This window comes from Glycine soja, chromosome 19 (genome assembly GCF_004193775.1).
Source record: "Glycine soja cultivar W05 chromosome 19, ASM419377v2, whole genome shotgun sequence".
In the NCBI taxonomy this organism is placed as follows: domain Eukaryota; kingdom Viridiplantae; phylum Streptophyta; class Magnoliopsida; order Fabales; family Fabaceae; genus Glycine; species Glycine soja.
This window is the reverse complement of record NC_041020.1, coordinates 38,477,810-38,503,741: the sequence shown is the minus strand read 5'-3', so window position 1 is coordinate 38,503,741 and position 25,932 is coordinate 38,477,810. Positions and strand designations below refer to the sequence as shown.

Genomic DNA, 25,932 nt, shown 5'->3' with positions numbered 1-25,932 from the left:
CTCACTCGATACCTTGATTGCATTCAAGACAAGAAGACCCGAGAGAATTTTGCAAATGGCATCAAGACCCATCGTTCAACAAGAAGCTAGAGGTATTGTCTTTCTGAATCATTGTATATACTTTTTGTGATGAGGGATGCCATCTTTTTTAATCATTGTATATATTTTTTTATTTTGTTAACGAAATTAACCAGACAAATCATTTGAATCATTGTATATATTACTATACTTTGTTTGATGTCATGATGCATGTTGCTTTGAATTTTTCTTTCTTGCTTTCTCTCAATTATGAATCTTTCTTGTCTGATCCTTTGGGGCCTTGGTTCAAATATTCTTTTGTATTATTGGGTGAAAACTTGAAAAATCTTGCTCAAGACTTCCAAATCTATTTGAATAATTAACAGGTTTTAATTTCCCCAGTATTAGTTACTCACCAATCTTTTCAGAGAAAAAGGGGATCTCTTGTTAAGGGTTTTTTTTTGTCTTAGGTGTTGCAAGTGAATCTGTGTGCTTAGATAATAAAAAAAAAAGTTATCACCTTTTTTGAATGAATGGCTCTTTTGCAATTTCATAGGTGCAACAGTAATGGAGGGAGGGAAACAACATAAAAAGAAGAATGATGCAACAAAGGGAAGGAACTGCTAGCACTTGGTGATATTGGGAATTGGAATTTGCCCAATCGCCCATCACAAGGTTTTTTTTTTCTCTATCTCTCTGTCTTTTTCACATTCAATCAATATTAAAGTGGTATATTTTTATGATCCTTTAAGGAGTTTTGGTGCCAAACTACTTGGTAATGCACCAGTACCAGCAACTGCTGAAAATAACAAGGTAAACTACTCTCTATATTACTTGTTCAATATGCTTTAATGATCTTATCAGATTATGACGAGTTTTTTTATGGAATTGTAGAAACAAGCTTGTACTAATATGGCTAGTTCTCCTATTGTTGGAGGAGTTGTGGCGGCCAAAAGAATGGCCCCCAAACCTGATCAGAAGAAAGTGGTCTTAAAATCTAAGCCCGAAGAAGTCATTGACATCAAAGCTAGTCCAAACAAGAAGGAGGTCCTGAAAGAAAAGAAGAAGGAAGGAGATTCCAACTTCAAAAAGAAATCACATCACACTCTTACTTCAGTGCTCAATGCTAGAAGCAAGGTAGATAAGAGATAATAAGAATAAAATGAAAGAAAATTAAGAACCTTTTGTGTCTGTCTGAACCATGCTATGTAAATGAATGCCACAATGCCTTTTTTTTGACAAGTTCTTGTGATATAGTATTGTAGGCAGCATGGGGCATAACTAACAAGCTGAATGAGCGGATTATTGACATCGATTCCGATGATGTTGACGATGAGCTTGCTGTTGTGGAGTGTATTGATGACATTTACAAGTTCTATTAGCTTGTTGAGGTATGAACTATGAAAGATGGTTCTCTTGATCATTTTTTATGTGTTTGATGTGATGTCATTCTAATATGTGAATGTGCATTTAATGCATGAAGAACAAGAGCCACCCCATGACTACATAGACTCACAACCTGAGATAAATGAGAGATGAAAGCTATACTGTTTGATTGGCTGATACAAGTCCACACCAAGTTTAACCTTTTACTTGAGACCCTTTACTTGACAATCAATATAGTTGATCGGTTCCTGGCGGTTAAGAATGTTCCAAAGAGTTAATTGCAATTGGTTGACATCAGTGCCCTGCTGATGGCAACCAAGTATGAAGAAATCTATCCCCCTCAAGTATGTATATATTTGTTGCTACCTTTATGTGTTCATTGATGTAGGCCTTTTCAATGAGTGTCAAGGGAATAACACTTGTCTTGAATTGCAAGTTGGTAACTTTGTATGTCTTTCAGATAGGGCTTACACTCATGAACAAATACTAGTTATGGATAAAATCATACTGGCCAAGCTGGAATGGACTTTGACTATGCCAACACCTTTGGTTTTCCTACTTCATTTTATCAAGGCATCAGTCCCAGATTAGGAGGTGAGTGTGTGAGTGCATGTGACCTTTTATTTCAAATCTTTTTAAATTGTGATTCTTGTTTTATTTTCATTTTATGTTTTATATATATATATATATATATATATATATATATATATATATATATATATATATATATATAAACAACCACTCCCTTAGTTAAAGAATAACTAATAAATATCCATTGCTCTTGTTGCTTCTTTGCTTTTTCCATCTCCCCTATGTTCTTATTAAAAATTTTATAGTTTTGTTTTTGTAATATTCTAATTTACTTACTAATTAACAATATCATAGTGTGATTATAAGCAACATATTATGCATGCTCTATTGATAATTAATACTTTTTATTTTTCTTTATAATTACAAATATCATTTTATTTTTAAAAATAAAGAAAATAGTTTTTTAATTTTTTTTTAGAAAAATGACATTCTAAGACGGTTTTTAGGTCAAAATCGTCTTAGAATCTTTAATTTTTTAAAATAATATTAAAAAAAACATTTTTGTAACTTTTATGAGTCTTAGAATGTCATCAGAATCACATATTTATCCTCAAAGACCGTCTTAAAATGTCTACTTTCTAAAACGATTTTTTCAATTTTCAAAATTTTTAAACTTTTTTTATTTAAAAAAAGACATTCTAAGATGTTCTTATTTAAAAACTGTCTCAAAAAAGTAGACTTTCAAAGACGATTTTTTAGAGAACCGTCGTTTTAGAATGATATCTTTTTCTAAGATAATTTTTAGTGAAACCGTTATAGAAAGTCTTCTACGACGACAATTAATAACCATCGTAAAATAGTCTTTTTAACCGATGTAAAAAAGCCTTTTTGAAGTTATGGATCTTGAGCATACATATTTATCCTCAACAATGTTGACCATGAGCTTGCTATTGTGGAGTATATTGATGACATTTACAAGTTCTATAAGCTTGTTGAGGTATCAGACATGGTTCCCTTGATTGTTAATTTTTTTTTTTTAATTTTTTGTTGTGCTTGATGTGATGACATTCTAATATGTGAGTGTCCATTAATTTGATTGATGCATGACTAACGAGAACCACCCTCACAACTACGTAGACTCATAACCTGAGATAGGTTTGAGGTCAAGATCTAATCTAGTTAATTAGTTGGTAGATGTTCACACCAAGCTTGAACTTTCATTGGAGACCCTTTATCTGACCATCAATATAATTGATCGGTTCCTAGCAGTTAAGACAGTTCCAAGGTTGGGAATGCAATTGCAGTTAGAAAACATGGCCCCCTTTGGCTGAGTTGGGAATGATGCACTATGCCACCATAAAGTACTTTCCATCAATGGTTGCTGCCTCAGCAGTCTTTGCAGCTAGATGCACTCTGAATAAGGCTCCCCTTTGGAATGAGACACTTAAACTGCACAGTGGTTATTCACAAGAACAACTTATGCATGTGAATATGAATTGGTCTTGCTTATATTATTTGGATTTTATTACTATTCATTTTTATCATTCAATTAATTATTGTCTAAATTCTATTTGGCTTTGTTGGTTGCAAACAGGGATTGTGCTAGATTATTGGTGAGTTTCCACTCTACGGTTGGGAATAGAGAGGAGAAGGTTGTGTACTTAAAGTATTCTGATCCTGAGAAAGGAGTTGTTGCTATGCTTCCACCAGCTAAAAATCTTCTGCCCGAAGGTTCTAACTCTCAATAGAGTTAATGAAGCAAAGGGAGAAGCATGGATAGAGTATTATGCAGGATTCGGCAATAATCATTTGTATTTGTTTTCCATAATTTGTTCATAAGCCATAGACCATAGTTTACAAATCTGATTTATAAAAGTTTCAAATGTTGCACTTACCATTTCCTTCATCGCCTTTATAGCTAAAGATTCATTGGTTAAAAAAACATATTGTTAAGACTGATCGCTAACATATGTTGCATGCTTGCTGCCAACACCATGTTTTAAAACATCTTGAAGCAACTTGAAATTGCTTAGTGTGTTTTTCAGATTGCTATAACGTGTTTAGTTACGACCCTTTGGAACTACACCGACGAAGTAGTAGTGTTGAGCCCGAGATGGTCCAATGAGGCTTAGGCAACAGTTTCAAAACAATAATCTCATTAAAATTTAGCTTTTTTGCTGAGATTTCAAGTATATAGTTAATCCTTGGAGATAAATACTTAAAGCAAAAATCACTATTAGGCGGTTGCATATTAATTTCAGCAATAAGAACATTTTAAGGGTCTTTCGAAAGCATTTTAAGTAATTTGTATTCATTTGCTAGTTGCTACAAAACTCTATTTGATTTAAAACTTCTTCAAAGAAGTCTACAAAATATACACCATTTACTATATTGGTTGTGGTATGTAGTTATTTTGTATTTATATTTTTGTGGTATATATTTAATTACGGTTATTTATATATATATTTTTAATTTAATAGCTTGCGTATAATACTAAACTTAGTTAAATTTAGCTTTGTTACATCCTCTCTTTCTTTTCTTTATTTTTTCTTTTTCTAGTTTCTGATATGACAAACATAAGATTATTGTTCTAATAAATATTAATATTATTGATATAATTATGTTTAAAATTATGTTTTTTCATATAAAATAATAATGGAAAAGATCTTGTAACGTACAAAATTTTGCCAAAATTTTAGATTTTTGTTAAGAAAAACTTTTCTTCTTAAAATTTTGATTTCTTGGAACTCTGTAACTTTGGAGTCGAGAAAATATTTATAGTAATTCAATTTGTTGGAATTTAGGTTCCTTAGAACATTGTTTTACTTCTTTAAAAATTTGTTATAGTTGACCAAAAATAATAATTAAATTAGTATATTAATTTAAATCATAAAACCTTTATTATCTCGTGTATATCAATTGGTATAAAATTATTTTAATTTAACTAATAATCTTAAATTCAAAGAGTATATAATTATGTGAAATGACTTAGCCTTGTTTCAATTTTTTGATAACTTTATGCCATTTTTATATACATTTGGACCTTAGTTAGATGTATCATCTATTATTGTTCAATTTTTAATTTTTATAGTCAGTTAACGTGTTACCATGAATATATAACATGTTTGATTTCTAAATCCCTTGTCAGGCTGGTTGAAGTTTATGGGAATATTTAGAGTTTTATTGAAGAGAGAAAGGTCCTAATCTATTTATTATTATATATATAAAGATATATTTGTCTTGTTTCTCTCATTTCAGTAATTCTCTAACTTTTTTTATTCTAACTAAATGTGTGCCCCTTTCAATTCTTTCTTAACATTTTTTCTACTAAAAAACTCTGGATGCTTTTAGATAGGATAGGGGTCTTCTAAACCTTAGGTATAGGTTCAAATCCTTTCAATTTATACCTTGTTCTTCTATTTTATTATTCTATTTTTCTATTATGTTATTATATTATATTTTTATTCGAATTCATTTTATTTATATATTAATATTGTATTCAAATAAAATAAAAATATATTAAGATATATTAATTATAAGAATTTGGAAGTTAAATTATAAAGTTATTAAATGATTAATCAATTTTTTTTTACCTAGTTTATGTAGTTACACTTCACGTAAATGATTGGAATTTTTTTTATATACTTTTTATACTCTTATTTCTTATAACTTATTTATCTATTTACTATATATAAAAGATGTATTTTGATTGATATGTGGCATATCCTAATTAGTTTATTTTTTCACTAATTTTTGTCTTATTCATGTTGGTTCTTCTCTCTCAATTCAACAATTCTTTAACTTTTGTTTGCTTAAATATGTTTTTCATATCTGGAAAATAAATCATTTTCATATTATTATCTTAAATTTACTTTTAGTAAATTACGTATTTGAAAATTTTTTTATGGTTCAATTTACTATCCGCCGTTAGTCTCATTATGTTAATTGATAACATGATAAGCAAAATGTTACATCATCAAGCCTAATTACTAACACGTCATTGTTACATCATCTCATTTCCCTTCTCCAACGGAAATCACCACCACCGTCGTGCCACTATCGTCGTCCAACTTAGCGCCACCACCACCAACCATGTTATGTTATGTTATTGTTACCTCTTTCTCATTGCACATGGGGATCTGCACGAGCACCATTGGGGAAAAAGAGAAACTCTTTCCTTCTCCAGATTCAAGATCTACGACACCTCCACCTATAGGGACATGCTTGATCTTCTTAAACCGGATCTAGAAACACCCCAAACAGAGAACAAGCATATCCATACTTTGGATAAGGAAGAGCACGATGCACGCATTGATTAAGAACTGCAGAGGAGGAGCGAGATACTCTCCACTTGAACGAAAATCACCTTGCATAGAGCCAATCGAAGAAACCCTTAACTCCGAAGGACGATGCCCACAACAAATGCTTCAGCTGAAACCTTGCCATGCCAAAATACCACCCTTCGAAGTACATGACGATTTCGAAAACCAAGAGGACCACAGAGAGGTAGAGGAAGAGCTTGATGCAGGAGTAGAAGCACGTCTTCACAACGGGGTTCTCATTCTCCCTGCCACTGTCAGTGTCGACGTCGATTTTCTGGCGAAAACGTACCACGTGAGTTATTTGGTATTTTTGCCCCTCCCTTTGTCTCATAAAACGCTCGAAGAAGGTGAATTTGTTAGCATTAAGTCTTCTTCGGGATCCTCGAGTTCCACCATCGACCAATTTAGGTTCTCCATCTTCACCACCACAGGGTTCCCCTGTGAGTCCTTCACTCCCCCCCCCCCTCCCCCCAAATTGAAAAAAGGTGGTGCCATTTTCTCTTTTGATCTCACCAACACAACAAAAATATAGTATTTATATAATAATAAACATGTCCCTCTTTGTTTTTCTCTTTCTCTTACTTTTTCAAAAGTCAAAGGAGGAAAAAAAAGAGTAGTAGTAAAAACACTACTACGAGTTTAATGGCATGATCAATAGTGGTGGCACGACACGATCAACGGTTGTGGCGTTGGGTTAGATGGCATTCGTGGCACGGTGGTGGTGATTGTTGTTGGAAAAGGAGATGACATGACAATAACGTGTTATTGATTAGGCTTGATGATTGTTAAGACTTTGGCAAGTGCACCAAATCGTTACAAGTAGTAAATCTCGGAAGTCCGAGTATCGTGTCCACAGGGATTTTATTGCACTTATTAAATACTCCTCAATTTGTAAGCGAAAGTAAAATATTAAAAACAGGAATAAAAGTAAGAATAGAGTGCTATTACTAAAACAAATAAGTAAAAGGGAAAACAATTGATAGAAATGCCAAGACCAGACAAACCCAATTGGCCTACGATGCATGTAAATATGATATTCATTATCAATGAAATGGTATTAGTTCTACCCACATCTGTTGACTACTTGCCCCTGATGCCTCACGTTGGCAAGCCTATTTTAACTACCTATCTCCCAAATGCCTTTGTGAAGATTCAATAATTAAAATGCATTAAGATTAAGTTTTAGATGTTGCTTAAATGCATGGGCAGTGAGTTATCATTCTATGCCTAGCAATGCTAACCCAATGATTCTTTTCTTTAGATGTTCTATTAGGTGTTACCCTTTCCCAAGCGTATAACCCCTAAAACTGATGCATGCATTGAATCTTAAATATTATTGAGAATTACCCTCTCCCGAGCGAATAAAACCCAAAAAGAGATCTAAGAATGAATGCAAGAATAAAAGAAAAGAAATAGAACAGAAAAACCTGGAATAAATTCCTTTGCATTGATAAATCTTGAAGCTCATTGTACATCGTTGGCTTTTTAGGCCTGCTAGGCCCTAGTTAGGGGTTTAGCCACTCATGGCCATTGAGGGCTTACAACTGGGGATGAAAGAAAGAATAGGCTAATAAAACAAAGAATATAGAGAGAGGAAAGAAACTCAGGCTTGAGGAACTGAGAGTAGTGCTCTGAGACGGGATGCTGTTTCCTTGGGACTGCCTCTCTATTTATAGTTGCTGAAGTGGGCTTATGGGCCTTCGTAATCGCGCTCAGCGCCACACCTCGCGCTTAGCGCATTCAGATCGCGCGCTGGGCGCGCCATGCACGCTGGGCCTGTGCTTCTGTTGGATCAGGCGCTGGGCGCCTAGCTGGGCTTAGCGCGCGTAACGGTTTCCACCTTCGTGCTTAACGCCACGCTCAGCGCCTGCAGTTAGTTGCTCGCTTAGCGCCTGATGCGCGCTTAGCGCCCCTATTGGATTGGGCCTGCTTCAGAATTTCTTCTTTTTTTCTTCCTTTCTGTGCCACTTTTGCTAAATGCAACCTTATTTTCCGTATCTGCAACCAGAATTTCAATTAAATTAATTTTCTTACTTTTAGTTACAAATAACTGCTAAATAATTAATTTTAAGCCAAAATTTGACTATTTAACTCCTATAAATTCACAATTATTTAGCAGTTATCAAAATCCCCCAAATTAAACTTTGCTTGTCCCCAAGCAAACCAAGAACAAAAATAAATTTTCAAACAAGTTCTGAGTGTTTCAACACTGTCAATGGCCTTAGTTCCTCCTTCTTCCAGTGGTCCTTTCCGCATCTGTCAATATCTCATCATGAAAGCATAAAACACACAAGTGGAATTAGTCAGTCCTTTGAAATCTTGATCAAACCTGGCTTGCCTTACTTTCCTCACAAGGCTGGTGTTTCCCTCTGCTCACAAGTGTATGGTTTAGTGTCTGCAATTTTCTAACAACCTGCAAGTAAGATTCCAAAGTTTTGCATTTCCTCTTTTTATTGATATCTTTAGTTACCTTCAGGTGGATCACTAAGGACTTTATTATCTTGTATTGGGGCTTGGCTAAAAAAATCATGGTTTTTCTTGAAAATTCAAAGTAGGATTAAGAGAGCAAAAATTTCTAATACTTCCGATGCCTTCTTCTTAACCCTTTTATTTCCCCACAACACTTTTCTTTTGACACCTCTCTTGCTCTTTGTTTCTGCCCTTTATTTTACTCATGATGATGATTTTTTTTATTTTTTTTTATTTTTTTTTTGGCTTCTAGTTTATGAGAGGTGTCTTACTACGTGCTGTACCATTGTCTTAGCTACCTATTTTCCAAAATCCCCCAAATTAAGACCTTAATAACCCATTTTTGCTCTCTTATCATCCTAAAGGGTAGGACTTATTATTTTATTGGCTCAAGGGTTAATTCAGAATAAAATAATATGATATATAGGCTCAATCATGGGTGCAAGGGAAAAATGATGTCGGGTTGGCTTTTTGGCTAAGTAGCTAGATATAACAAACATGGCCTTGATCATATCCACCTTAAGTAACTATTCTAACAATCCAAGAGTGATGCAAAACCAGGAACTTAAAAACAGGCGTTTTCTCTCACAATTAAGTTCACACTCTCACCGGAATTAAAGCAAGTATACGGCATACCAGTTATGACCTTGTTCCATCAGACTATCCTTCCCACCTTGTGCTATTCATGTTCCATTTCCTGACCTGACTCGTGCTTCCAGAACCAATGTTTCCAAGGACTAGTGGCATCTCAAGTGTTTCAACCTTTCAGAACAAGCTCAAAAATTATGGCTGCTCCAGTTATCATGCAATTATTACTCAGAAAACAAATGCTAAATCTCTCATATTATTACTACTACTTCTTTTTAATACCTAAACAGACCATATAACGAAACACAAAACAAAACATAAAAGAGACATCAGAACATAAAAGGAATAAAAAAAAAAATCAACTGCCTCCGCCCAAGTCTGCCCATGGGCCCCAGTCAGCGATGGCTAAGTCAGCAATGAGGTCCTCATCGACTGCAGGATCCTCAGCGGCTCCAGAAGGCTCTTCCCCCCTGTCAGTGGAGGGCTGGTCTCCTGGCCAGGCGACTCGCTGACGATAAGCCTCTGGAGTGGTGAGCGGAGGGTCCATCTGCAGGTGTAGGGACAGCCTGTGCATATTCTCCATGATGAGCTGCTGTCCAACGTGAAGGGACCTCAGCATCTGCCCATGCGTGTCCATGGATGCTGAGGTGGAAGCAGGTGGATGTCGCGGTCGCTGGGATGGCTGAGACGGAGACTGGGTAGGAAGAGGGGCCTCGGAAGCTGATGCTGAAGCTCTGGTACATGTGCGGCGAGGCCCAGGGAACGTGATCGATGGGTCGGCGGGGTTCCAGCAGTTCTTCTTCACATAGGCTAGGTTGATCGCAGGGCTGAGTGACTCAAAGATCAGGGTATCAGAAACCACCCCCTGAATGTCACACAGCGCTGTAATCAACGCTGGGAACCCGAGCCTCGAGGTGCTGGACTGGGCAATCTGGCTGATCTGCTGTGATATAAAGCTGCCCACATCCATGTCCATGCGGCTCACCAAACCGTAGATCAAGCGGGCCCTGTCAAGATTAACATCAGAAGTGTGAGAAGTGGGCGCAAGGTCGTAGTAAGAAAGGACACTCCATGTCTGAGCAAGTGTCGTCATGTCCTTCCTCAGGAGCTTCCAGGGGAGACCATCAGCATTAAGGACAAAGCGCCCCCCTGGAGTGCACAGTGTGGCCACGATGGTGTCAGGATCGGGGTGAGTGCTGAGGTATCTGGTGTATGCTGGATACTCTTCCCCGTCCTCTAAGATAATCGGGGTGTCGAGGAAGTCGTTAATGGTGTCAGCATCAAAACGAACGACCTGTCCTCGCACCCTGCAGAATCTGGGACTGTGGTCCTCTGGATCATAAAGGTTCGAATAGAACTCTTTCACCAGAGCCACGTCGATCCGCTTCTCCGGAAGGTGAGTCAGCACCTGGTCCCATCTGCGCCTCCTGAGTTCCTGGAGGAACTCGTCAAACATCCCGGGTCCCAGTTCAACATTCCTCTCCGGAAGGATGTTCCGGAGCTGAATGTTGTCTTGGTACCTGTGCCAAGCAATCTCAGATGTGAAGCGGGAAGTGTCCCAGTTGGACGCTTCCCCTGGTGTGGGCACGGCAACGGCGCCAAAAACTTGTTAAGACTTTGGCAAGTGCACCAAATCGTTACAAGTAGTAAATCTCGGAAGTTCGAGTATCGTGTCCACAGGAATTTTATTGCACTTATTAAATACTCCTCAATTTGTAAGCGAAAGTAAAATATTAAAAACAGGAATAAAAGTAAGAATAGAGTGCTATTACTAAAACAAATAAGTAAAAGGGAAAACAATTGATAGAAATGCCAAGACCAGACAAACCCAATTGGCCTACGATGCATGTAAATATGATATTCATTATCAATGAAATGGTATTAGTTCTACCCACATCTGTTGACTACTTGCCCCTGATGCCTCACGTTGGCAAGCCTATTTTAACTACCTATCTCCCAAATGCCTTTGTGAAGATTCAATAATTAAAATGCATGGGCAGTGAGTTATCATTCTATGCCTAGCAATGCTAACCCAATGATTCTTTTCTTTAGATGTTCTATTAGGTGTTACCCTTTCCCAAGCGTATAACCCCTAAAACTGATGCATGCATTGAATCTTAAATATTATTGAGAATTACCCTCTCCCGAGCGAATAAAACCCAAAAAGAGATCTAAGAATGAATGCAAGAATAAAAGAAAAGAAATAGAACAGAAAAACCTGGAATAAATTCCTTTGCATTGATAACTCTTGAAGCTCATTGTACATCGTTGGCTTTTTAGGCCTGCCAGGCCTTAGCTAGGGGTTTAGCCACTCATGGCCATTGAGGGCTTACAACTGGGGATGAAAGAAAGAATAGGCTAACAAAACAAAGAATATAGAGAGAGGAAAGAAACTCAGGCATGAGGAACTGAGAGTAGTGCTCTGAGACGGGATGCTGTTTCCTTGGGACTGCCTCTCTATTTATAGTTGCTGAAGTGGGCTTATGGGTCTTCGTAATCGCGCTCAGCGCCACACCTCGCGCTTAGCGCGTTCAGATCGCGCGCTGGGCGCGCCATGCACGTTGGGCCTGTGCTTCTGTTGGATCGGGCGCTGGGCGCCTAGCTGGGCTTAGCGCGCGTAACGGTTTCCACCTTCGTGCTTAACGCCACGCTCAGCGCCTGCAGTTAGTTGCTCGCTTAGCGCCCCTATTGGATTGGGCCTGCTTCAGAATTTCTTCTTTTTTTCTTCCTTTCTGTGCCACTTTTGCTAAATGCAACCTTATTTTCCGTATCTGCAACCAGAATTTCAATTAAATTAATTTTCTTACTTTTAGTTACAAATAACTGCTAAATAATTAATTTTAAGCCAAAATTTGACTATTTAACTCCTATAAATTCACAATTATTTAGCAGTTATCAATGATATGATACTTCGTTTGTCATATCATCATTTAATGAGACTAATGACAAGTAGTACGTTGAAGCATAAAAAAATTTCGGATATATACTTGACCAAAAATGAATTTGAGATAATAATAGGAAAGCAATTTTTTTTTCTAACTAAATACGTGTGTGTGTCTTTCAATTCTTTTTTTTTTTTAACTCGGGATACTTTTAGATAGGAACTACACTTCATGTAAATGACTGCAACTTTATTTATTTATTTTTACTTTTTACTCTTTTATTTCTTATAATATGTCTATTTATCATATATAAAAGATGTTTTTGGGCTAACACATGGCATATCCTCATTAGCTTACTTTTTCACTAATTTTTGTCTTATTCTTGTCAGTCTTGCCTTTCTCAATTAAGCAATTCTCTAACTTTTTTTCTAACTAAATGTTTGTCCCTTTCAATTCTCTTTTAGTATTTTTTCTACTAAAAACATTGGATGCTTTTACATAAGCATTACAATTCACGTAAATGACTATAACGTTTTTTTATTAGTTTTCTCTCTGTTATTTCTTATAATCTATCTATTACTATCTGTAAAAGGATGTATTTGGACTCACACGTGGCATATTCTCATGAACTTAGTTTTTCGTTAATTTTTATCTTATTCTTGCCGGTCTTGCCTCTCTCAGTTATGCAATTCTCTAACTTTTTTTTCTAACTAAATGTATGTCCCTTCCAATTCTTTTTAAGTATGTTTTGTACTAAAAAATATTGGATGCTTTTACATAGACGTTACACTTCACGTAAATGATTGCAACCTTTATTTTATTTTTATTTTTTTACTTTTCACTCTTTTATTTCTTATAATCTATTTACTATATATAAAAAGATGTATTTCAACTGATACATGTCATATACTCATTAACTTACTTTCTCACTAATTTTTGTCTGATTCCCGCTAGTCCTGTCTCTCTCAATTAAGCAATCCTCCAATTTTTTTTTTCTAACTAAATATTTGCCCATTTCAATTCTTTTTTTAAGCATTTTTCTACTAAAATCTCTGAATGTTTTTAGATAGGCACTACACTTCTCGTAAACGACTGCAACTTTATTTATAATTTTATTTTTATTTTTTAGTCTTTTATTTCTTATAATTAAATACTAAAAGCAATGAATCATTTCTCGTTTTTACCATTTCTTGGACAATTTTTTAAACCATGACTACAAACAACATGGTTTGAGGTTATTAAACGCACTGACCTTTTAATTAAAATTATAAATAAAAAAATAATTTGCCGGAAGTAAAACATAGAAAGACATTTTATTTCCCGTCACATTTTTGTTTATTTATTTATTATTATTATTATTTTGCTATTTCCCATTAGCATTGGAATATTTTGGGTTTCCGCTCGCACCCCTTGTTTTTGAATCTCCAACGGCTATATTTTTATTCTCCAATATCAATCGTCAGATGAGTATAATATCCAACGGTTCAGATACGGTTAAGAAAAATTGACCGTTGAAGGGAGAAGCGTCGCGTCCTTCTGCTTCAAAAGAGAAAGACTATTTCACTTTCCTCTCTCATCTCATTATCATTCGCAGAGAGAGAGAGAGAGAGTGAGGGAGAGAGAGTGAGGCTTCTTCTACCCAGATTTGTTTCATTTTAACCAAAGAAGAATCTCTCACAAATGGCGTCAAGAGCAATTGTTCAACAACAACAAGCCAGAGGTATTGTCCTTTTGAATTCTTGTATTTTTCTTTGAGTGTCTGTTTCTTGTTTTTATTATCAAAATAAGATTCAATGAGTGTTGTTGTCTGATTTTTTTGGGATGCTGGTTCAAGTTTTGTTTTAAGTTGGATCTTGGGGATTCTGGGTTGGTTTCTTTTGTAATAGATGAAAATATGAAAAATAGTGTTTTGGATTCATATCTTTTTGAATAACAGACAAGTTTCAATTTTCATGGGTTTTGATTACTGTTCAATCTCTTCAGAGCAAAAGGGTCTCTTGTTTTTTCTTTTTGTTGGATTTATTTTAGATTCTTTGGTTTTGTTGCATGTGAATCTGTGTTTAGATCCAGAGCAATCTATCACCTTTTTTTAATGGGTTGCAATTTGATAGGTGAAGCAGTAGTAGGGGGAGGAAAACAGCAGAAGAAGAACGGTGTTGCGGATGGAAGGAACCGCAAGGCATTGGGTGACATTGGGAATTTGGCCAATATAAGAAGTGCCGTTGAAGTCAAGCCAAATCGCCCTATCACAAGGTTCTCTCTCTCGTTCTCTCTCCCACTCACTCACTCACTCAATCAATCAATATTAATGTGATATTTGTATGATTCTTTTAGGAGTTTTGGTGCGCAATTACTTGCCAATGCACAAGCGGCAGCAGCTGCTGGGAATAACAAGGTGAACTATACCCTTTATGTCACTTTCTATCATTTTACCTTGGGTGATTTAGAGCATGTTTGGGAATCCATTACAAAATTATGTTTGAGGCTGCCAACGGACCAGAATCCTTGTTTTTGCGTTCATTTTGCTTTTTACCCATTAGATTTGCATTGGAATGTATGCCGTGTGACATTTATCAGGTTATGACTGGTTTTTTGTTTTGGAATTGCAGAAACAAGCTTGTGCTAATGTGGCTGGTCCTCCTGCTGTTGCCAATGGAGGAGTTGCGGTGGCCAAAAGAGTGGCCCCCAAACCGGGTCCGAAGAAAGTGACCGTGACTGTAAAACCTAAGCCTGAAGAAGTCATTGACATTGAAGCTAGTCCAGATAAGAAGGAGGTCCTGAAAGACAAGAAGAATGAAGGAGATGCCAACTCCAAGAAGAAATCACAACACACTCTTACTTCAGTGCTCACTGCAAGAAGCAAGGTAGATAAGAGATAACAAGAATAAAATGAAAGAAAAAGAAAAAGAAAACCCCTTTGTGTCTTTTCTTGAAGTCTGAACCGGTACCATGTTGTACCATCACTTGCATGATATTATTTATTCCTCCTTGTGTTGTTTTATTTGCAGGCGGCATGTGGCATAACTAACAAACCAAAGGAGCAGATCATTGACATTGATGCTTCTGATGTTGACAATGAACTTGCTGCTGTGGAGTACATTGATGACATTTACAAGTTCTACAAACTTGTTGAGGTATCTAACGTGGTTTCTGTTATGTTTTTTTGTGTGTTGTGTTTGATTTTGATTGCATTCTAATATTTTGTGAATGTGCGTTTGATTTACAAAGAACGAGAGCCACCCCCACGACTACATTGATTCACAACCTGAAATAAATGAGAGGATGAGAGCTATTCTGGTTGATTGGCTGATAGACGTTCACACCAAGTTTGAACTTTCTCTAGAGACCCTTTACCTGACCATCAACATAATTGATCGGTTTTTAGCAGTTAAGACAGTTCCAAGGAGGGAACTGCAATTGGTTGGCATCAGTGCCATGCTGATGGCATCCAAATATGAAGAAATCTGGCCCCCTGAGGTATAAGTCTTGAATTCAGTTGCAGGTTAATGACTTTGTGTTGGTCTATTCAATGAATGTCAAGGGAATAATAAGTCTTGAATTCAATTGCAGGTTAATGACTTTGTGTGCCTCTCAGATAGGGCTTACACTCATGAACAGATACTGGCCATGGAGAAAACCATATTAAATAAGCTGGAATGGACTTTGACTGTGCCTACACCTTTTGTTTTCCTAGTTCGTTTTATCAAGGCAGCGGTCCCAGATCAGGAGGTGAGTGTGTGTGACCCTTTTTCTTTTTTTTTTTTACAAATCTTTTTAAATTATGATTCTAGTTTTATTTTTTCATTTAATTTAATTAATGTATTGTCTGAGTTTCTTTCTTAATTTCTGCATTTTCCAGTTGGAAAACATGGCTCATTTTATGTCTGAGTTGGGAATGATGAACTATGCAACCTTAATGTACTGCCCATCAATGGTTGCTGCCTCAGCAGTGTTTGCAGCAAGATGCACTCTGAACAAGGCTCCCCTTTGGAATGAGACACTTAAGCTGCACACTGGTTACTCACAAGAGCAACTCATGTATGTGTAAATATGATATGATGATATATAATTTCAGTCTTGTTTATTTGGACTTTACTATATTCATTATTTTCATTCAATCATTGTTTAAATTTTAATTCTATTTTGGCTTTGTTGGTTCAAACAGGGATTGTGCTAGACTATTGGTGGGGTTCCATTCCACTCTTGGGAATGGAAAACTTAGGGTTGTGTACAGAAAGTACTCTGACCCTCAGAAGGGTGCAGTTGCTGTGCTCCCACCAGCTAAACTTCTGCCTGAAGGCTCTGCTTCCCAACATAGTTGAAAGAAGAAAAGGTGGGGAGGAGCAGTGATAATATAGAGCCTTTTATGATTCAGCAAATTTGTATTTTTATTTTCACAAGGTACAAGAGTTGATTTTTATATAAGTTGCAAGTTGTGCACTTGCCAATTGTCACAATATCATATCTAACTTCTATAATGGGGTTCACGTTCCATGAGTGTGCAACCAGGTTGCAGTTATATACAATGTGTCCATTGTTAAAAAATCTTTGTTGCTAACATTGTTATGTTGTGTCTGCCAACATAAATGTTTCTTGAAAGTTGACGCAACAACTTTTGAAACATTTCTTGAAACAACAATTTTTGGAATTGCTTACTGTGTTTTTAACAACATATTGCTTCTAAAACAAGTTCAGATTGTTTACGGGGGGGGGGGGGGGGGGGGGGCCTCCTGGAAAAATGGCATAGAATTTCATCGTTAAAAATGGCATAGCTTAAAATTCACCATATTTTGTATATGTTAATAAAAAAAAAAAGCATTCACCATATTTTTTGTGATACAATCATACAAAATGAATGCATGGTACCCATGTGGCGTATATACAAAATGAACGCATAGACATAGTTGAGAGGAGTGGTGCTAAGAACATATTCCTTCTAACATTCTCTTCTATTAATTGAAAATTATATGATTTTCAATAAATTTTAACAAATCAATGTGTTATAATAGAGTATGTTGCTTATATTTTTCAACTTAGATTTAATCAGAATTAAACATGAAATACAACTATTGAACATGAAACACAACTTATAAGTTAATTTATTATTTTTCTTATTTTTTCTTCTTCTACTGTTTATGAAGAAATTTTATCCAACCAAACCTCAACAATTTTATTATTTTCTTTTCTCATAACTGTAAGCATTATCTATAAAATACTATAAGACGGACCCATGTTCATATGATATTTTATCTCTTAAAAAAATTATACAATTGATCTAATATTATAGAAGTGCGTGAGTGAGATTTTTTATTTTTTTATGGTCCCAGCTTGAATTCCCCACATTTTTTTTATTTTTTATATTCTAAAATACCCCAATTCTCTGTCACACTTTTACGTTCCAATTTTTCATATATTTTATGAAAATTAGTTTACGTAATATAATTATATTTTAATATATAACTACCAGCAATTAGATCGCAATGTAAAATGATTGTGAAAAATAATTTGTATAATATATGCAAAAATATAATTAGATCACAATGTAAAATAATTTTATATTAGAAATTAGAACATAAAATAATTATAAGAAAAAAATAGGCGGGCGGTACAAAGAGAAAAACGGTATGTAGATAGCCCCTTCCCATTGGATGTTGGGAACTGCTACGCCCACTAGCAAAATTGTTGATACACTCAATAATTTCACATTTTTTTTAATTTTATCCTTTCTTCCGAATGACTCATACTGATGAATTACATCCATATATGACTCATAAGTCCAATTCAAAAGTTTTTTTTTTTAAAAATATTTGTGACGAATTAATTTAAAATTAATTGCTCAAGCAAGAATCAAACCTATGACTTTCAGGTTATTAACAGAATGCTCTAATCAATTGAGTTAATGAGCCAATTACATTATAAAATAAATAATATTGTTATACATAACACTAAAATTTCTAATGTATATTTAATGTGCATGTAAATTTAAATAATAAATTGTGACAATTAATATTGATATAAGTCATACGAATTATTTAATCCGTATAAATTTTTATAAATAAAAAATATTTATTATTACAAAATTTAATAGTAAAAAATTTTTAATGCACAAATGAGTAATTTAACATACTAATAATTAAAAAAATAAAACTTTAAAGAATTAAAAAAAACAAAAAATCAATACAAATGACCTTCATACTAACGGATCAACTTTATCCATATAATTCATACAGATCAAGTTGATCCATATGTGAAAAATTTGCTTACAGATCACCACTCAGTCAAAAAAAGCAACTTAAAAAGAAAAAACGAGCTAGCGATATTTTGGGTATTAATAAAAAATATTGGGTGCACCTAACAACACCCTTGGATGTTCGGCACAAAGCCACCCAAACATTGGCCTAAAACAACCCAATTGCTAATTGTCCCTACCACTTTTTGAAAATGGAATGAAAAGACATCTATGCTCCTCTCTAATTTTTCTTGCACCTCCCCAACTCTTGCTTATAAGGGAATCATGATTACGTTGTGTTAGGAACACAAATAATCGTGATTCTGTGTACCTAACGATTTACTTGATCGCAGACATTTCTAGAACAACTCTAACAAAGGGACGAATAGTACATTCCAAAAAAATATATTGTCATCCTTTTTCATATACGAATATATCTGATTCAAAATTATATTTTTTTAAGCCAAAAAAATACTCAATGAAATCATAGTATTATCGTTTTAGATTTTGTACATGAAATTGTGATTCTATTGAATATTTTGCACACACTTTATGTAATAACAACAATACGTTTATGTTGTAACATGAGAGTTTCATACAAAATTTATAACATTAATGTGTTTTTGCCTTTTTGTTGTAGTACATGAAATACATATAAAATATATAACAAAATACATTTTCACATAAAAAAACTAAAATGAAAACATGTTTCCCATTTATATTTTATTCATACACCTTACATTAGAATAATAATAAAAAAAAACATTGTGAATTTTGTATACGGTTATATAAAGAAACTATAATTTGGTGGGAAGAATATCTTTGAAAAGAAAAAAATTACCCACATGGATTGGAATATCATTAGCAATGAGGTCAGGGCGAAGAGCAACCCGCAATCCCCAAACGGTAAAACCCTCTATGCGATGCTGAAAGGGGGTTTTGCGTTATAATTCACCCTTTTATCTCTCACTCCTTCAGTAGAGTTGAGTTCCCAACGCAACGCAGGCTCAAACAATGCCTTCGAATTCAAAGCAGAAAAAGAAGCAATCCAAGCTTTTGCAGCAGTCATCATTGTCCTCCAATGCCGCCACCACGCCTTCCAAAACGCTCCAACCTTCTGAACTTGCCTCCTTGTGCGAAGAAGCTTCTCGAAAGTTCCCTTCTCTCATCGCTAAATCCGCGTTCATCGCCGAACTCGCCCAGGTCGACGACACTGTTCCCGTTTCTAACAGAATTTGGCTCTCCGCACCTTCCATGCTCTCCCTCTCTCTCCCCCCCGGTTCCACAGTCTCGGTAATCACCAACACAATAATCTTCCATTCTTTCGTATTTCTCAATTTTAGGTTTACTTACTCTTCTCAATATTGTTCAATTAAGTTTACTTACTCTTCTCAATTAAGTTTTTTTTAAGAATTAATGTTAATAAATCAGTTTTTTTTTTTTGGCGCTCATAGTTTCGTGTTGCTGTAACAGTTTATAATTGGACTCTATGTGACGCCGTTATGCTTCTTTTACCGTTTTGGTTGATTTTCAGGTGTCTATTCCATCTTGGGGGGAGAAAATTTCGCAATTGCATAGCTTTCCTCTCGCATCGTTAGCTAATGAATGTGAAAAACTCTATGGATTGGAAAGTAGCAAGGCGTTGGATGATTATGCGGGAAACTACTTGGTACTTGCAACCGTGTTTCCTTCTAGTAAGGTTTGCCTAGCTACTATTTTATTTATTTATTTATGAAATGTAGGCTTAAATATGTTTTTGGTCCCTTTAAGTTTATTTTTTCAATTTTAGTCCATGTAAGTTTGTGTTTTTTTAATTTTCGTCTTTATAAGATATTTTGCTCATTTTTAGTTCATGTAGACACAAACTTATGATGACTATAAATAAAAAAAAAAAAAATAGAATCTTAAAGGGACTAAAATTGAAAAAACACAAACTTACAAGGACTAAAAATGAACAAAAAAACTTACAGGGATCAAAATTGGAAAAACACTAACTTACAAGGACTAAAATTAGAAAAATGAACTTACAAGGACCAAAAATGAAAAAACGCTAACTCACAGGACCAAAAAATATTTTAGCCTAAAATGTGTTTGAAGGGTTACAATCCTTCTGTGTGTGTGTGTGTGTGTGTTAGTTCTTAGAATATACCCAATTTATGGCTTTAGAACTTATAAAAGGTAGGTCTTGTTTGATGCATATTTTATTACATAGGTTTTGAAGAATGGAGTACGCCTGTCTTCAAACCTTTATCATGCCATGGGATGTCCTGCTTTGGGCACAAGTGTGTTTGTTCATCCAATATCTAGTGCTGCAAATGGGATCAATGAACAACATTCTACAGGAAATAGTTGTCTGTCTATATATAATTGCAAGGAATTGTATCTTCAGTTGGTTCCTTCTAAGAATGGTCTACCATTGAAATTTAATAACTTTCCCTCATTGGGTGTGTCTAAGGTGAAATTTCATGTCCAATCTGAGAATGATATTGTTGCATCTCCTGCAACACCTTCGAATGGATCAAAGTTTTCTAATGCTTGTGGGATGTCTTCTCCACTGTTTGACAATTCAGCATCTAGTCTGCCAAATCAGAATAGTCAATCATTGAATTCATTTGATGTTAGCTTAGCATTAGGGAATGAAAGTTCTAAAGAATTACTACTGACGGGTGCAAAATGATGGTTATATTCTCGCTCTTTACTTCTAGGGAATCTTGTCAATGTCCCAATGTTATCAGAGTTGTGCTTTTTCCAAGTCATAGGTGCTATGAAGCAGCCAGTTACCAAATCTGATCATTATCCATCAAATGGAAACGGTGATTTATATCCTGAGGATTCTGATATAGCAGATAGTGGAAATCAGGCTTTCACTGTTAATGATGAAACAAAGGTGTTTTTATCTCTGCCATCAAATACCGCATCTGAAGAGCCAATTCAAAGGGATATACCTTGTGTGAAACTAGAATGCAGAGTTGCTAATGCTAGCTTACATGATAAAATCTCTAAATTGGGTGGTCTATCCAAAGAATATACACTTCTAAAGGGCATAATTTCTTCGTCAGTGAGCGATGCTTTGTCAAGGTAGATCTTGTCTGATTCATATTTTCAGTAGTTTTTCACGTGTGTGTATGACATTTAATGTTGAATACTTTTATTTTTTCATTTCTTTGCCATAGATTGGGTGTTGTTCTATGCATAATATTATGTTTTGATGGATTCAAGTAGTGCTCACTGTTAATTGAAGTTCCTGCGCTGAGCAAAAAAAATTGAAGTTCCTGCCTGCCGCAAACTGATTATTTTTTGTGGATTTATATTATATTTGAGATGAAGGCTTGATATTTTCTTTATTTGAATTTTATGTTGTATATGTCTGATTAAGATAGATCCCTTATAGTTTCATAAGGAAATGGAAAAATGGTTTAGAATTTAGAGTTTGATCATAATTCTTCTCTAGTAGTAGTTTGCGAAAAGATAGTTCTAGTGGTAGTCTCTTGTTCTTATTGGATTTAATTTGCATATATTATCATTTTTTTTAAATGTTATTTGATTCAGTTAATTCTTTGTTTTATTGTATAGTCAATTTATTAGAGGCATGGATTTTGACATTTTTATGCTGCAAGCATTTATATCAGTTTATGCCTGGCAATGATTGAATTTATAGTTTGAAGTACTTACCTCCATGATCATAGTTATGTGTCCTCACATACTAATATGCATGTGTACATGCAATTCTGCATGCTTATGCTTCTTTTTTTCCAAATTGTAGTTTTGGTTTAAGAACCACGAGAGGTGTTCTTCTTCATGGTCCACCTGGTACAGGAAAGACTTCCCTGGCTCAATTATGTGCTCATGAGCCGATCAAAAAAAAAAAAAAAATGTGCTCATGATGTTGGGGTCAAATTTTTCCCAATAAATGGACCTGAAATTGTTACCCAATATTATGGGGAAAGTGAGCAACAATTGCATGAAGTTTTTGATTCAGCCATTCAAGCTGCACCTGCTGTGGTTAGATTTTATTTCTCAAAATATTGTTTCATTTATTTCGATTTTGTGTTTGACTGAAATAATGTTTATACGAGCTACATATCACAAGATAGTTGTTAAAGTTTTTCATTACTGTTTTAGACCTTTAGCAGTAAATCTTAGCATTTGCAATACTGCAATTATGCATGTAGGTACTAGTTATTTTCTAATTGTGATTTCAATTCTGTTACTTTTTTTACCCCTTTTCACATTTGTGATACAACTAATGCATTTACAAAGAGACCCTTTTCTTAAGCATTCTGGCATAATATCTTTAATATGGTATATGTGGTGCTGATTTGTGGAGTTACTGAAACAACTAACATTTATGAGGCTTCATGAAATATATAACAATTTAATAAATCAAGTTGAATCTTAAAGGAGGTACAATAAGATAACTGAAGTTTCTGAGGAATTCAATTACAAAAAGTTGTTAATTGTGGAAACTGGTCAGATTTGAAGGCAATAGGATTATAGAATTGTATATAATGAAAATTTAAGCTTTATTTTGTCATTTAGTGCCCTGTTTTTTTTTTCAAATTCTGGCTGAATTTTGGTGAAAAAACTATGGATAATTTTTTTGTTTAATTCACTGAGAATAGCTCCACTTATTTTAAACCTGATGTTTTTCATGTTCAAAGTTCTTCTGAATGTGTGGTTTCTGTTATGTACAGGTATTCATTGATGAATTAGATGCAATTGCCCCTGCAAGGAAAGATGGAGGTGAAGAGCTATCTCAAAGATTGGTCGCAACTTTATTAAATCTGATGGATGGAATTAGTAGAAGTGAAGGGTTACTTGTAATTGCCGCCACTAACCGGCCTGACCATATTGAGCCAGCTCTCAGACGACCAGGAAGATTTGACAAGGAAATTGAAATTGGTATGAACTAAGCTAGGATCTCCACATGCATTATGTGCTTTTTTTTTGGGAGGCAGGGGGGATAATCACCACATACTTTGTTGTGCAACTTTTGTCTTCTACGAATCGTGAAAGGGAAAATTAGAATGCCAATTTGATCCTTAATGCTTAAAAATCATTAATAGTATTTGCATGTTCACGAGTGACTTATACTTGTAAAATAATGTTAGTCTGAAGCTTGCATTTTATGTAATAGATAATTTTCTGTTTTAAATACTTCAAGGGATTCACTGGAGAACACATTTACTATACAACTTCACCTCAAAAATCCATATGCAGGTGTGCCATCACCCGACCAACGTTCGGATATTTTGCTCACTCTTCTCAGTGAAATGGATCACACTCTCTCTGAGTTTCAAATTGAACACCTTGGCACCGCCACTCATGGTTTTGTGGGTGCTGATCTAGCTGCACTTTGCAATGAGGCAGCCTTGATTTGTCTAAGGCATTATGCCAATTTTAAGAAGACTTATGGTTCTTGTTCTGATTATATAACAGAGCAACCTGCTCTGATGAATAGTGCAACAAACTCAAGAGATCATTCGGGTGATGCAATTTCATCTGTTTCAGATGTCAGTGGCCTCCAGTCGTGTGTTACCTTCCTCCAGTCTTGCTGTAACTCGTGGGAAGGAAAGTGATGGTGTTTCAGTGTCAGATAGGGTCATGAGTCAACTTCTTGTTGAGTTGGATGGTTAGTGATGAATCTTGAGTAGTGAAAATGTGAATTATTATTTATATATACATATTGCTTAAGATGTAAGATAACTGATAAACTACTTGGGGCTCATTCAACTTGTGTATGGCTCCAACATGTTGATTTGATATCTGTTTGCCAGAAAATAAAATTTTGTGAAACCAGTTATTTTTTTAACTTCGGACCGAGATCATATTTTTCTTTTGACAAAAACTTTAATCTGTGTCAGGTCTGCATCAAAGAGTTAATGTCACTGTCATAGCTGCTACAAATAGGCCAGACAAGATAGACCCTGCCCTTTTAAGGCCAGGTATTCTCTCTCTTCTGTTATTCTCCTTGCCACTTACTCCTATGCCCATTCAGATACATGAAGGTGGATGAGTTGTATAAATAGCTTAAGTTTCAAATGACTGATGTAAGACATTTACAGGACGCTTTGACCGTCTGCTATATGTTGGGCCTCCAAATGAGGTGGACAGGGAAGAGATATTTCGCATACATCTGTGTAAAATCCCGTGTGGTTCTGATGTTAGCCTTAAAGAACTTGCTCGACTCACAGATGGTTGTACAGGGGCTGACATATCATTGATATGTCGGGAGGCAGCTGTTGCAGCAATTGAGGTTTGTCTGTCAACATGACTTCTGATGGATGTGTTGTCACTTGTCAGAGTAAAATTTCTTGTGATATTATGTTACCAGGAGAGACTTGATGCTTCAGTTATAACAATGGAGCATTTAAAGATGGCAATCAAACAGATCCAGCCATCAGAAGTTCACTCCTACCAAAAGCTGTCAACAAAATTTCAAAGGGCAGTTCACTGCTGTTATATAAAGAATGAATTCAATGATATGCAGTGCGACAGTAGATCTACTCAGTTCAACATTTGGTAAATATTTCTTATTCCAGTTTGTGATATTCAGAATGCTTTTGTTTCTTTTGGGACTGCAAGGTGGAATTTGAAATTCTAAATGTGTTTGTTGATCTCAGATGAAATCTGATTTTATTTACACCTTCAGTTATTACTAAATTATCTTTCTTTTTTTTTTTTATTTCTCTGAACAAGCAGGAAGTTCATAAAATCTTGCACATCGTTCCTCTATCAGATTCCATTTGTCATCTTTAATTTGAGAACTGCTCAAAGTAGTTAACCACAGTCCTCAGAGAAACTATTATGTGTGTCGTATTCCAGTGACTGGGCTCATGTGCATTACATGGGATCATCTGCACTGCAAACTGGCTAGATTGAACCTTTATTTAAAATGAGTGCAGTATCTATGAAGCACCTGTAATGGGGATCAATGTCTTCACCAACAGAGGAGTTAACTAAGAGAAAAAAGTGTAATTGCCAAAATTTGTGCTGAAAACCCCCCTGACTGAATCATGATTAGCCTTTCCATTGGAAGATGAACATAATTTGAGAATGATTACAAACGTGGTCTCACGTGGAAGTTTTGCTTGCTTGTTACTTTTGAAGGTGTGAGAGGTAGCAATGTTGTATGAGGAACTCGGCCATTCATACCTGTGCGTCATTCTCAACGTGCCAATTTTCTGTAGGCCTCGACCACACTAGTTTGTACACAAAATCATAAGTTATCAAGTTTGTTGATAAAACTTACGTACCGTGAGGAATATTACAGTATATTAGCTGAGAGCAATGCATATACAGATTACAAATGTTTTGGCAAATTCAATGCGTTATGTTGTACTCCTTGAGTATTTTGGAACACTCAACTTGTATGGTCCCAGAAATTGTAGATGAAATTTATTGAGTAGTTACTGCACTATTGACACATCATTAGATTATTATTATTAGTCTACCTTTGTTGGATGGTTGCATTTGGCTCAATGAATTTACTTATTGAAATGTACAA

General features: G+C 35.2%; 1 protein-coding gene, 1 long non-coding RNA gene and 1 pseudogene across 3 annotated transcripts; all 3 read left to right on the top strand.

Annotated features, from left to right (window-relative positions):
* On the top strand, nucleotides 1–3,829 carry LOC114398102. Its single transcript, XR_003663502.1, has 8 exons — nucleotides 1–92; nucleotides 575–693; nucleotides 771–831; nucleotides 913–1,155; nucleotides 1,276–1,409; nucleotides 1,502–1,748; nucleotides 1,865–1,998; nucleotides 3,530–3,829. It is a non-coding gene; the product is annotated as an uncharacterized LOC114398102 (long non-coding RNA).
* Nucleotides 3,830–13,771: 9,942 nt separating this feature from the next.
* On the top strand, nucleotides 13,772–16,754 carry LOC114398427 (G2/mitotic-specific cyclin S13-7). The gene is made up of 9 exons (XM_028360621.1): nucleotides 13,772–13,916; nucleotides 14,308–14,449; nucleotides 14,531–14,591; nucleotides 14,806–15,060; nucleotides 15,205–15,330; nucleotides 15,425–15,673; nucleotides 15,767–15,925; nucleotides 16,056–16,234; nucleotides 16,362–16,754. Exons 1-9 carry the CDS (start codon nucleotides 13,877–13,879, stop codon nucleotides 16,516–16,518), a joined length of 1,368 nt encoding a protein of 455 aa, XP_028216422.1. The 5' UTR covers nucleotides 13,772–13,876; the 3' UTR covers nucleotides 16,519–16,754.
* Nucleotides 16,755–19,263: 2,509 nt separating this feature from the next.
* LOC114399060 lies at nucleotides 19,264–25,932 on the top strand (annotated as a pseudogene). Its single transcript, XR_003663638.1, has 11 exons — nucleotides 19,264–19,718; nucleotides 19,960–20,124; nucleotides 20,638–21,503; nucleotides 22,189–22,263; nucleotides 22,298–22,427; nucleotides 23,120–23,327; nucleotides 23,646–24,057; nucleotides 24,290–24,370; nucleotides 24,491–24,681; nucleotides 24,760–24,947; nucleotides 25,128–25,932. The product of XR_003663638.1 is annotated as a calmodulin-interacting protein 111-like (transcript).

Coding starts and splice junctions, on each gene's coding strand:
- LOC114398427 (XM_028360621.1), top strand. CDS start 13,877: ATGGCGTCAAGAGCAATTGTTCAACAACAACAAGCCAGAG. Junction 13,917..14,307: donor TCAACAACAACAAGCCAGAG/GTATTGTCCTTT, acceptor GCAATTTGATAG/GTGAAGCAGTAGTAGGGGGA. Junction 14,592..14,805: donor CAGCTGCTGGGAATAACAAG/GTGAACTATACC, acceptor TTGGAATTGCAG/AAACAAGCTTGTGCTAATGT.